The following is a 13,883-nucleotide window of genomic DNA, read 5'->3' as shown; positions in this document are numbered from 1 at the left end:
TTCAGAGATTATAAAAAAAAAGTACAAAAAAGTTTGTAAAATACCTTAATTACCACTCTGGACACACACACAGATTACAAACAAAGCATGAAACTACATCAGATGCATTCTTTGTGCTCCAGACATGACTACCTAGATGCTATTTTCCTTTATAAAATCTATGCAAAGTCATCTTCTCCTCAAAGCTGCGCGATCACAAGAAACAAGTACGCGAATTATCTGAATTTTAATATCATTATATTTTGTATTAGTAGTAACTTAAGTCCACATTATTGTTGTGTAAGTAACCCTTTAGTCTAGTTTTGTGATCGCTGTTACTTAACAAACACATCCTTTAAATCTTTCATAGTTTAGCAATGGTAATTTAGGTTTATTTGTAATCGTATTTGTAATATTTTTTGTAAAAAACTGTTATTATAATAAAGTAAAACTTTATCATAAGGTTAACTACTCCTGTAGCCCTAACACGGCCATCAGTAGAAATGAGAAAGTATAGGCAAACTGTGGACATAAACTGCATAGCCGTAAGGCTTCGAAAAGTCGCAAGGCAAAGTCTTCTCGACCTGCCAAGGACGAGAGCAGGGGGTGCGATGAGGAGGGCTTCATATTGGTGGAGAGGAGGAAGAAGAAGCTCGCCGCCCGCAACCTTCGCGGCACCGCACCATATGTACCTGAGCTGCGTCTGCAGAGCTTGGTCCCCGCGACGCCTCTGTACATATCCCGCCTGCACTGGTCCATGGAGGTCGAGGACGTCGTGGACTACATCAGTAAGAAGACATCCCTCCGCTTGAGGGTCGAACGTCTGCAGTCTCGCCACAAGGTCAACTTCAGTACAACGTTTGGGATCGCGATACTAGATCCATTTCTGTGGTTATGGTGTAGTTCACCACAAAGGATTGTGGTAAACTACACCATAACCACAGAAATGGATCTAGTTAGATAGGCCATGTGTATCTATGTACTTCGCGTGCCATCGCGATCCCAAACGTTGTACAATGTCAATCTTTCGAAAGTCTGTTCTTTAGTCTGCGCTCCACCGTCATCGGAATCGGACGTCAATCGGAATTCTAAAAATGTCTAATTGTGCCGTATTGGGCTGTGAAAATTTTCATCGGTAAGTAATTTTATTATTAAATCATGTGTCCTTTATTTTAAAATCAATTATTTAATGTTAATCGTGGGTGGTTGTAGTTTTTACCACACCTGCTTATTATTTGTAAGTTCTAACGAAAACACTAAGACTGGGTTGCACCAACTAACTTTGACTTTAACCTTAATTATAACCGGAAAAATTGACAGATGTCGTAATATGGGGTGTTTGGACGCCATATTTAACTTTAACTATAACCACGCCTCTGGTGCAAGTGACTGCAACCCAACCTTAAAAGTTTTAACAATATTCTTCTTCTTTGAAAATAACCTAGAAATAAACATATACTTGATACTTGACAGTGACAGCAGTCAGCTATTGACTTCAACGCGTTCCGTTTGACTGAAACGTGTTTTATAAAATATGTTATAGAGTTATGAGTTTTTTCATTTAATTTAAACGAAAATGATTTATAATATATATTTATGATACCAAAACGCAACAAACCCCCATCATCTTTGGCTACGTCATATCGCCCCATTGTTCTATCCTCTGTTTTATTAAAGATTGCGGAACATCTAGCTAAAAACAGACTAGAATGGTTTGTAGAAAAACATAACCTCCTTTCGAATACACAGTTTGGATTCAGATTCAAAGGTAGAGGTACCATAGATAATATTGCCATATTAACCACAGATATACGCATAGCATTCACAGAAAATAAATCTGTTGTTGCATCTTTTTTGGATATAAATTCTACATATGATAATACTATTATAAGTATCCTAAAGGAAAAGCTAATTCAATTTGGTTTGCCTTTAATTTTAGTAAATTTCATTATTAATATTTTAATAGAAAGAATAATAATTTTAAATAACTCTTTGGAAACTAGAACTGTTCGAAAAGGCATTCCTCAGGGGTCAGTCTTAAGTCCACTACTTTACGATATATACACATCCGACTTAGAAAATTGTCTAGATTTAAGTAGGTATCATAAAATTACTTCAATATGCAGATGACAAGGCTATTTATGTAATCAATAGTTCGATAAATATTGCATGTAGAGATCTTATTAGCGCTTTGAAACAGTTAAAATCTTGGATGGACAAGCATGGCTTAGACTTGTCGATCAATAAAAGTTCCGTCGTCTTATTTACCCGTATGCGTATCACGTATGCCTCCCCCTATTACTATTATTTATGACGGAGTGCCAATTCCCGTTAAAGACAAAGTCAAATTTTTAGGGCTATATTTAGATGGAAAATTAAATGGCAACGCACACATCGATTACATCTGTTCCAAATGTGAGCGGCTTCTAAATATGTTAAGGTGTTTATCTGGTGTCTGGTGGGGATCACATCCATTTACTATGAAATTAATTTATAATGCAATAATTAGGAGCGTCCTAGATTATGGCACTTTTCTTTTGGAGCCGTGTAGCGTAACTGCTTTACAAAAAATGGACAAAATACAAGCGAAAGCCTTGCTATAATCTGCAGAGCTATGCGATCATCTCCAATAAACGCACTTCAGTTGGAATGTTGCGAACCTCCTCTTCAACTCCGTCGACAACATCTGGCGGATAAATATTTTGTTCGTTGTTATCAATTTGAAAATCATCCCTTAATTCCAAAACTTAGAACTTTATTTCAACTGTGTCATAGTAATAATAAATACTGGCATCATAAATCTCATACCTTACTTCTTACTAGTTATCGTAAATTCTTAGTAATTGACGCCCCCACTATTCGTTCTCAAACTTTTCCATTATTTGATTCAGTATATGAAGCTCTAACGCTTGTGCCAGATATTAGACTTGACATTGGCATTAAAAAAACAGATACATATTTTGCTAACAATATATTATTTATGTACATCACGAATAACAATTGACAGGGTTACCACCACATGTATACAGATGCATCTAAGAATACTACAGATAGTTATTGTTGGAGTTGGTGTCTACCATTTACAATATAATATTGTACAAAAAGTAAAGTTTCCGCCTGAAACATCCGTTTTTACAGGAGAGTGTTACGGCCTTTTTAGGCTGTTGAGTATATTTTACTTGGCAGGCTTAAAGAGACACTAATATTTACAGATTCTTTAAGCTCTCTACAATCCCTGATTAAATTTCCTTTTAAATCAAAACAAAAAGTTAGCAACCTTCTATATCAATGTAAACTTCAAGGCTTTTCAATAACATTTATATGGATACCGAGCCATTGCGGAATTGTTGGCAATGAAATTGCTGACAAATTGGCAAAAGAGGCTGTTTTCAGTGGTGATTTGTTCCCTTTTAATAATTATGCGCATAATTTGGCTGCTCTGGCACGGGGTTCCCTATTGAAATCTTGGAATAAGTTGTGGGCCTTGAGTAGGCAAACAAAAGCTATACAGTATCGTAAAATTCAACCAGAGATCCCTACTAAGCCCTGGTTTTCTAAAATATTCCTCTCTAAAAATATAACAACATCAATTATTATTCGGATGAGACTGGGTCATATGTGCATTCCAACGCATCTTAGGAGAATTGATGATGATGATTTATGTGACTGTGGAGAAGTAGGTGACTTAAAGTTATTAATCATTAGCCTCCTTCTTGCAGCTTAGACAATAGGCGTAGTTTGCATCTTTAATATTTCTGCTTGCCTGTAACCACCCAGCAAACTCCGGGCGTGTTTCCCACTCTTTTTTATATTTTTGTAGTAAGTAGGTATATCTTTTTCTTTTTGTTTTGAACGTACCACTACTATTGGTTGGCAAATCACTGTCTGGGTCTGAACTAGACATTTGATTTGCGTTAATACAATATGGGAAGTTGCGTATCGGACGAATGTTTATTAATGAAAAATTGAAAAATGAAAATTGAAAATTTGAAACCTGTCGCATTCATATCGACGTATTTAAAAAATATATTCCGCTTCAATAATATTCAACTTTAGTGAGTATGAATTACAGCCTAAATTTGCTTGTTTATTGAAAGGCCAATCTAATGCCTTGCCCCTTGGGGAATAACCCTAACTTGGGGAGTAAAATAATAATAATAAAAATGTTAAATTTGGTGTTACAAACTACAAAATGAGTATAAATTAAGTTTAATGTTTTAAAATTGAGTAAATTGGGAGATTATACCCTAAAATCGTTTTATCGGTATTTGTTTGCCAAAATCGGGAGATGTACCGATAAATCGGTAACTTTTACAACACTGCCACACTGTTTTAATTAACTTTCTTCCAAATTCCGTTACCTTTTATTCCTTCCGCCGTTCCTTACCTTTTTACCCTGTCTGTGGATACGCATCCTTTGTTTCAAGTTGCCAAAATAGAAGAAAAAGAAATCTTATTTTCCTTAAGTTAATTATGCGGAACCACAAAACGTGAAGGAAGTAGCTTCGAATGAAAAAGTGTTCGACACTACAGTGCACAGAGGCATTTACAGTCTTACACGCATCAAAATGTCTTACATGTGCTTAAATAATAATACATTATCAATATTACTATGATTTTCACTTGTATTGCACACAATCAATACACTATGGCTGCGTTCCAGATGACGTTAATTTTGACCAAAACGCTCAAAACGTCCCCTTCTGCCGTTCCCTTTGGCGACCGGGGTCGTTTTGATAGCGGCTATGACGTCACTCATGACGTCATCATTTTCGCTCAAAACGACCCTTGACGAAGACGGGTCAAAGTGGGCGTTCTAGTTTTTTTTTTTTTTAATTTTAACGTAACTATATCGCAAAAGCCATGTTCCGAAAGTTTTCAGGAGAGAGTAGAGACAAAAAAACTTTATATTATTATTTCATTACAAATATGTAATATTTAAATTGCTTAAATAAACTAAATAACATTTAATGAAATATTTTGATTGGAAAATGAATTGTTTTAAATGAAAGGTCAAATGATTTCTTATAAAATATAATAATTTATACTACTTACTCGTACTTGACTAAGCATTTATGCGGTATTGTTACCTAACGTTTATATTATATTGTGACAATAGTCAATATTCAAAGTATGTGGGTTTGTTATTAAAATATGATTCAATGTGAAAACTCAAATATAATAAAAGTTTAACTATATTAAAATATGATTATTAATAGTAAAAAAATGTAATACTTACTAAAAACGAAACAAATATAATATTATGTATTTTATGTGTAAAATAAATGTAACTATAAACAATAAAATTACTTTTATTTACGACTTGAAGAAAAGGATAATATCCAAGTTCGGTTCAATTTACCTATTTATAAAAAAAAATATAGTTCTTTTTTTAAACTTTTCTCAAAACGCTCAAAACGATCCATAATCCGTTCCACTTGGGTTTGTATCACTGACGCTCACATGCTAGTGGAACGGGAACAACTACGGTCTTGAGCGTGAGCGTTTCTAACGTCATCTGGAACGCGGGGTATATATAGCTTTTACCCGCCGAGGGCTAATCTGGTTATTACATGATGCCACACGCTGTTATTTTTCGGGAAAAAAGTGATATTTTGTTACCGTGTCGCTATAATAAATACATATAAGTACATAATATTTTTTTTATTAATTAAAAGCATAGTAGTTACTACTTACAACTGTGAATTGTTAAAACTAAAAATAAATAAAACGATCACAGGCATTACACTTAGAAATATATACAACTTGAAATTTACACAGTACACTATGAATAGTATTATAGTGGACAACATTAAATGTAAGTATAGATTACAAATACTAAATAAAATATGTTAAGGCAATTATTACTAGTATAAATTCTACTAAATTTAAATGTAAAATGAATAAAACTCTGACTGTAATCACTACCAAACATAATGATGAGTTCAGTATTTTCAAGTAACAGTAAGCTTCTAGACCAGGCGGACTGCGGTCCGTTCGCGGACCGCGAAATATTGTAATGTATTTTATACCAAGTATCAATTATTAATACATAGATAAGGTATACGTATAGTGTAAACCTTTGTTATATAAAATAATATTTTTAAGCTACACATAGGACAAGTGTGTTTTTTCTGGATCTCGTTAAAATTTTCCCACAGTATCTGGACCCCACCTAAAATTACTCGCCGACCCCTGTTCTAGACTAAATGCTTGTCTAGTGCAAAATAATAACTGTCCTAATTATGGCTTCTATCTATGTTTCGTCCCATGTAAAATTACTTGGTGTTTGCCAAAATTCAACTGGCTTCCGTATCTAATATCCATGGACGTCCGTGTGATAGTGGTTCAGTGTTCTAGCGGGGTGTGCGCGCGCTCGGCAGCCGGGGAGCCGCTGTCGTTGACGAGGCGCTGACGCTCGCGGTACATGGATACCTGGATGTTCTGCAGCTGGTGGTAGCGGCACAACTTCAGCGTCGAGAACACCGACAGACCCACCCACGTCGCGAATGCACCCCACGCGCCGAACTGTACAGAAACACAACAGCTGTGTCCACACTATGCGCTTTCGTCTTCAACTTTCGTATTGGCGCCTTTAATAATTGAATGCGTTAACGAACGCAACGCCAACTGTCATTTTTGTTCAGTTGCAGTGTCTGTCAGCTTTGCGTCGCTGCCTGCGTCGCGGGCATGCCTCACATTCGCTGTTGACTGCGCTATAACGCATGCCCTTGACAAACAGAAAAGGCACAGTGTGGACAAAGCTAATGGTCACACCTGCTTTAGTTATTCATGATTTACAATTTACATTATACTATCACTAGCTGACCTGGCAAACATTGCTTTTTATTATTTATAAATGTTATTTTTATCTACTTTTTATAAAAAGTAGATAACAGACAGACAGATAAACAATCTTTTACATTTTAATATTAGTATAGATTAGCTTAATACTCAGGTTTGGTGCAAAAGTTCACCTAAAGGTAGTTTTTTGATAAATAGAAATTTTATTATGAGCCTTATTAATAAGAATTGTTATTTTACAAGGCTAATTTGTTTTGCAGCTCCGCTTTGTAAAGCAGTTGCTGTCTTATGTGGCTAAAAATACAATCAATGTGGCCCTATTCTTGTAGAACTTATTTAAAAGGAAATTGAAAAAATATTTACCTGAGCACTACCCAACTCAATATAAAATCCGTGTGTCTTGATGTTATCCTTCTTGTCTATGTCTTGGCCACTGACATCCTCACAACTGAAATTATCAATTATTTGGATATAAGCAGAGTCACACACAGAAATACTCAAAGCTCGATGCAGCTGTATATACCTGGGAAATCTCTCCACAATATTGTCACACCATGTCATAAACCCGAGTGTTACCATCACAGCAGCAGAGATGGCCAGCCCACACAGGGTGATGCATACCACCGCCTCGATGAACGCCGACAGGAATGAGCTGTCTATTCCCTGGTACATGAACATTGACATCCTGAAAAGTAAGAACAGAATATATGGATGCTAAATATATGCTATAGGAAAAAATATCCTTTGTTTAAAAAATTAATTGAATCAAAATAATATATATCATATGAACTCACAGTCACTCACTTTTAATTAGACATGTCAACAGCAATGAATGACTCAGAACACTATAAAATTTAACTGCTTTAATAGGATCAAAAGGAAAAGGGGCAGACCTCTAAAAAGATGGGAAGATGAAATAGTGCAAATGGCTGGCAAAATGTGGACTAGAGTGGCATGTCAGAGAAGTGAGTGGAAGCTGTTGGGGGAGGCCTTTGCCAAGAGTCACACAGAAACAGATCACGCTACACAATAAAAATTTGAATATTTTGTAATGATTTACTTGATATATAATTTATCAACAAAAAAAATTGTGGGTAAGGACACTAATGCTTAACAGCGACCATATGTATGTAAAATAAATGTAAGTATTGTTGTTCTACTGAATAAAGGCTATAATAATAATAAATAATAGGTATAAATCTAACCTGTATATCTGAACACAGGACACAAGGAACATCACAACTCCCACAACAATGACATAGTTGCAGTAGGCACGGGATGCCCATGTGACCAGCAGCTGCCCATCCTCCTCCTGCCAGGCTCCCTTTGAGAACAGCGAGCAGTGGCCACTGTAGATTATGAGCTGTGTTTAGTTTGGCAGGGCAACACAACCTGCTATCAATAAAAGGTGACGCAAAAGAGGTCGCTAGATATCTTGGCTTACGATCGTGACAGCTGTTTGTAGTTTGTAGGCATGAAAAGCTAAACATATTCAACTAATTATTATCCAATAAAATATCAGGATTATTACTTACTTGAATTCATCTTGATGCATACTCATCGGAACGATTATGCACAATGAGAAGATAAGGCCAATTACATAGGCCGCAATTTGACTTAATAATAGAACGTTTGTTAGAGCCATTTTTTGTTATAAAGAACGTCTGTGTCGATAAAAGATTCTAGTAAACACCTATAAGCCAATTTTCCCACAAATCACAATTTAGACAATGCAACATGTACAAAGTTTAAATTAATATCATTGATATGGGCTAGTGCCTAGTATCATAAAAGCTATAATTATGCAAGTGCAAAACAACAAACCACAAATATTTTTTGTACCTAATATTTTGTTTCGTTTAGTAAACAAAATCAAAATTTAAAACTCGCGTTTTCACAAGTTTTCTCAATTATTTGTTTTGAGTAAATTGTGTTTATTGTGGTTTATTAGTATACCTAGTCACAGTAATCAGTATAGCAGTCAGGGTTGCCAGATGCAATTTTACGATTTCCCCCAAACTGATTTTTATATTTCCCCAAAATGATACGTTTTCAAAAAAAATCCCCAATCGCTTTGTTACAGAAAAAAAAAACCGAATATAAAATTGAAACTACTTTTATTCGATTTAGTAGTTTCAATCACTCGACAGTTAAACAGATACACAACACATTGTCGCTCGCTCGACCAAAGAGACAATTTTTAAGGGGGTGACAGACGTGCGTGTGAGTACGCGGACTATGGCTCGACGATTTTAGGAGTTAGGCTGGTATAAATAGTCAGTACTTAACATTGAGGTACTATAGACTGGAGAGATCCTTATATCGGTGTATAAGCGTCAAAAGCGTGTAATGTTATGCCCTACTTACTAGGACATAACAAAGGAGTCGGTCTGCATATTTCATGTAATAAAAGTGTTAATAAAGGTTTTTAGTCAACATTTAATGCTAGATATTGTTGCGCTAAATAATAAACCATAAGAATGGTCAAAAAATGCCTCAAACACGTGGATTAAACATTAAATACGTAAGTTTTGAACAACGTTTTTTTGGGATTTTCAATCGGTATTTTTGTAAGCTAAAAAGATAATTAATAAGTTTATTAATCCCTTATTTGTGCTTTAAAAGGCATTAGTGCTAAAAATGTCACATCAATTAATAATTTGGCTATAAAAATTGCATAGCATTTTACGTGTGTTTAGGGATTCTCATCACTTGAACTATAGTTAATCGATATCATGAACTAATTGACTTTCTTTCCTGTTTCATAATGTGCTTCGAAATAATCGACAAATAGAAATATTGAAGAAAACAAACGCACACTACTTGTATGAAAGTAAGCACAAAATGGCCACGCGATGACGGGCTAAGACTACATCTATACTATAATACTTTATCTATGGTACTTAAGATGCGACCCGGTCTCAAGACACGGTTCGGCTCTGTGTTTGGTCCAAATTTTGACAGCCAACCAATCACAGAGCCTGAACCGTGTCTTGAGACCGAGATGCATCTTGAGTACTGACTATTTATACCAGCCTTAATCGCCTGTGTGTCAGCAAAGAGCCGCGAGCCTGGGGGCATGGTAATCCAGTGTGAGCGATTCTCGTGTGTCACCGACGCGAGCCGAGTAAGTTCGCGAACTTAAAACCCGCGTAATTTAAGTTCGTACGTCTGTCAGGTCTTTTACGCACTCGACCAAACAAACCAAAACAAACAAACAACAAAGCCAGGATGTTAATCGAATGAAAAGGACGTTGGTTTCATTTGTTTGTTATGTTTTTTAGAAGTGCTAACCCCAAAAAATCCCCATAGTGTATTCATTTTCCCCAAACATTTCCCCAAAGATAAATTTGGGGAAACAGTTTTCCCCAAATTTTCGCCTGGAGTCAAAATTTTCCCCAGAATTGCGAAAATAAAGCCCAATCTGGCAACCCTGATAGCAGTGTTGCCAACTTTTTTTTACTAACCCACCAAATTCAGCAGCGTAAACCACCAGAAACCGCTAAAACCTAAATGGCCTCTCAAACCACCAGAATTCCACTAAATAACGTAAAGACAACAACAACCTATCTGAATATAATTTGAAAAGAATACAACAACGTCATTATTATTATGAAATAATTATTTTTGTTACTACAAAAAGGAAAACTTTAGTTACCTATGTACCTATGTATAAGTAGGTACTTAACTAAAGAGTAAAGATGAACGTCTTTAGAGGAATCATTGTCATAATTTAGGTACTTGTTCAGTTTGTGAAGAGTACATTTCTTTAGTTCTAAGTTTTGTAATACGGTATTTGGTATTATGTTGTTACTACAGCATTTGCCTTCGCGTGCTAACCTTGCACGAAAAAAAGGCGATCAAACTTCATCCGGTTTCTCTGTTCAGTCTTGACAACATTCATCATGCTAAGTAATCGCTCTATATCAGCGTTAGAATGCGGCAAAACGAATAAAGATAATAATAATATAATTAACTTTCCAGTGTGCGTCTTCAAGGGTTAGAAATATAATAAAAAAACTAGTGGTTTAACGTCGAAGCTACCACTAACTTAAATAATCGAATCCACTAAGAAATCCACTAGCCACTAAAACCAAATTTTTCCCGCCGAAAGGTACGTCTAAACCACCAGATCCAGTGGATATTCCACTAAGTTGGCAACACTGCAGTATAGCAATATGACATATCCCTAACCTAGTAGTCTGTGGTGACTGGTGTTTATTTTGGTGATCAAAAACAACGCACAAGGAGATCAAAAATCACAATGAGGGCTTTTCCTATATTTTTAATTTGATTATCAAGCAGTTTCCATTTTAGTAACTAGATGGCGTATGGGTAGACAACTATCGGTAATACCAGGGAATACCATCAATAATTGCTACAAAACTGGGCAAAAGAATGTAAAACTTGATACATTTCAACTTGAAAAAGACGCAATAATATTCCAATGAATAGGATAATAAAATTATTATAACGATGTTTTAGCTAAAATTCACGGAAGAAATAGCCCTATTCACCGATATTCACACCAAATGTCACAGGAATTATACATTTTGGTTTTGACAACATCTTACCTGCACTTGTGCAAGATAACGGATATTTAATGGCTAATATTTTACCAATAATGAATATCAAAAGCCCAAAAACCACAATTTGGGAAAAAACAATAAAAACCACACCAACAATAAAAAGTAGAAGAAGTTTGAAAGTGACATGCCCGCCAAAACTCTTTCAGTTGTCAAGTTTCAGTTTGACAAGTTTTTATTATGTCAGCATGTTCCTAAACTATTACCAGTGTACTGGCCTAATCGCTTAGGCCAATGATCGCTTAGGTTTAAGATATTTTGATATATGTGACATGTCACGTATGTCACACTTTGTTAAGTGTGACATACGTGACATACACTGATATTTTTTGGAAACACAACCCATATGGAATCTGTCATCGGTTGTCACTGGAAAAACATCGCGTTTACTAGCTCTCGCAAATTTATTCATAAACTCTTGTAAAAGTGATCAATCGAAGTGTTAATTGCGTCACGTTTGAACATTAGTGGTTTTGGAACATAGTGAACAATAAAGTCCAGCCTGAATTGTGTGGAAAATAACTTAAAACTGTGCCGAAAATTTGTGTTTGACAATTTAATGCTTAGTCATAGTTTTATATTCGAAGTACCCACTCGGGACTATTTTATTGCGGTCAATTTGAATTTGACTTTTGTCAGTGATTGTCAAAAGTGCGAATCATAGACAATCGGTGTTGCCACTTCACTGTGCTAAAATTCCAACAATATACTCGGGATCATTTACAAAATATGGCTTGCTTTAAATGTAAAATCCAAGTCCAAGATAAAGGATCAAAAATATTATGCAAGGGTTGTAACAGGGTAATATGTGTCAAGTGCTCTGGTTTGTCTGCAACCGATTTGCGTATAATCGGTCTTCAGAACCCAAAACTGTCGTACCTGTGCGAAGAATGTGAGGAAGGTCTAAGGCAAATTCCCCAGCTGCGAAAGCTCGTTACTGAACTTCAGCATCAGGTCCAAGGATTGAAAGAACAGGGGGCTTGTGCTGTGAACTTGGATGCAGTAATTAATGAGATTGAAGATCGCAAGAACCGTAGTCGTAATATTATCCTACATGGACTACCAGAATCAAAGTCAGCGGCCGTGGAGGATCGCAAAGCTCACGACAAAGACCTCGTTTCTGATGCACTTGCTGCTCTCCCCATATCGAAACCTGACTTTTGGCAACTATTCGTCTTGGTAAACCTGTAGATAATAATGGCAAGTCGCGTCCCTTGAAGGTGATTCTAATCTCTCTACTCTACTCTATAGATGATATCGATATTACAACAGATAGGGTACAACGGGCTCTACTTAGTTTTGATGACACCACAGCCACTGGACCAGATGACTTACCATCAATAGTATTAAAAAGGTGCTCAAAATCTCTAGTGAGGAACATTACTAGGTTGATGAAAAAATCGCTAGAGGATGGAGCACTACCAGCAGACTGGAAAATAGCTACTGTCGTTCCCATATACAAAAAAGGAAGCAAACTTGATCCATCTAACTACAGACCAATAAGTCTAACAAGTGTATTGTTCAAAACAATGGAAAAAGTGATTGCCAACGAAATAAGAAACTTCTTAACAAAGGAGCACATTATATTGGAAGAACAGCATGGATTCGTACCAGGTCGATCAGTATCTACAAACCTACTGAGATGCCTGAATGAGTGGACAAAAAACCTCGACGAAGGAAATCCTACCGATGTCATCTACCTAGATTACGAGAAGGCATTCGATCGTGTACCCATAAAACGGCTAATTCATAAAATCGAACACTTGGGTATATGCGGAAAACTGTTAGCCTGGATAAGAGATTTTCTCACTAATAGGACTTTTCGGGTTAGGATCGGTGAAGCCTTATCTAAAACTAGGAAAGTACTCAAAGGTGTCCCACAGGGATCCGTTCTTGGACCAATACTCTTCATATTGTACTTAACTGACCTGAAAAGCGTTCTTGTACAGCCTTTCTCCTTGTTCGCTGATGAAACAAAATTTTTCGAAAGTCCATGTAGCCATTATCACCATATCCAAAACGATCTGAATGCTATATACAAGTGGACCCAAGAATGGCTATTAACCCTTAATGTTGAAAAATGCACAGTGTTACAAATTGGAAAGAACAACCCCCGTAGAAACTATTACCTTGGACCTAAACAATTGATGCATGTCGAGTCCCAAAAAGACCTAGGCATAACAATAACTTCGGATCTGAAATGGAAAATGCATATAATGAATATTGTCAAGAAAACAAACTCCATCCTCTATGTCATTCGTAAAGCGTTTAAGTGTCTGACACCTAAAACATTCCTTCAACTGTACAAGGCTTATGTTAGACCACTTTTAGAATATGCGTATGTAATATGGGATCCTTATTTTAAAAAAGACGTCAAGTTACTTGAAAACGTACAGATAAAAGCTACAAAAATGGTAAACACATTACGCAATAAATCTTACGAACATCGACTCGAAATCCTTGGCCTTACCACACTCGAACAGCGTCGACAGAGGGGAAGTCTCATCGAGACTT

At 36.1% G+C, this 13,883-nt stretch overlaps 1 protein-coding gene across 1 annotated transcript; it reads right to left on the bottom strand.

The window, feature by feature from the left end:
• Nucleotides 1–6,303: 6,303 nt before the first annotated feature.
• On the bottom strand, nucleotides 6,304–8,719 carry LOC121726310 (transmembrane protein 179). Its single transcript, XM_042113612.1, has 5 exons — nucleotides 8,319–8,719; nucleotides 7,989–8,132; nucleotides 7,307–7,468; nucleotides 7,147–7,231; nucleotides 6,304–6,507 (listed from the first exon to the last, which is right to left on the bottom strand). Exons 1-5 carry the CDS (start codon nucleotides 8,426–8,428, stop codon nucleotides 6,328–6,330), a joined length of 681 nt encoding a protein of 226 aa, XP_041969546.1. The 5' UTR covers nucleotides 8,429–8,719; the 3' UTR covers nucleotides 6,304–6,327.
• Nucleotides 8,720–13,883: the final 5,164 nt, after the last annotated feature.

Source organism: Aricia agestis, chromosome 4 (genome assembly GCF_905147365.1).
Source record: "Aricia agestis chromosome 4, ilAriAges1.1, whole genome shotgun sequence".
NCBI classification, from domain to species: Eukaryota; Metazoa; Arthropoda; class Insecta; order Lepidoptera; family Lycaenidae; genus Aricia; species Aricia agestis.
The sequence above is the reverse complement of the archived record's forward strand: the minus strand, read 5'-3'. Positions and strand labels throughout refer to the sequence as shown.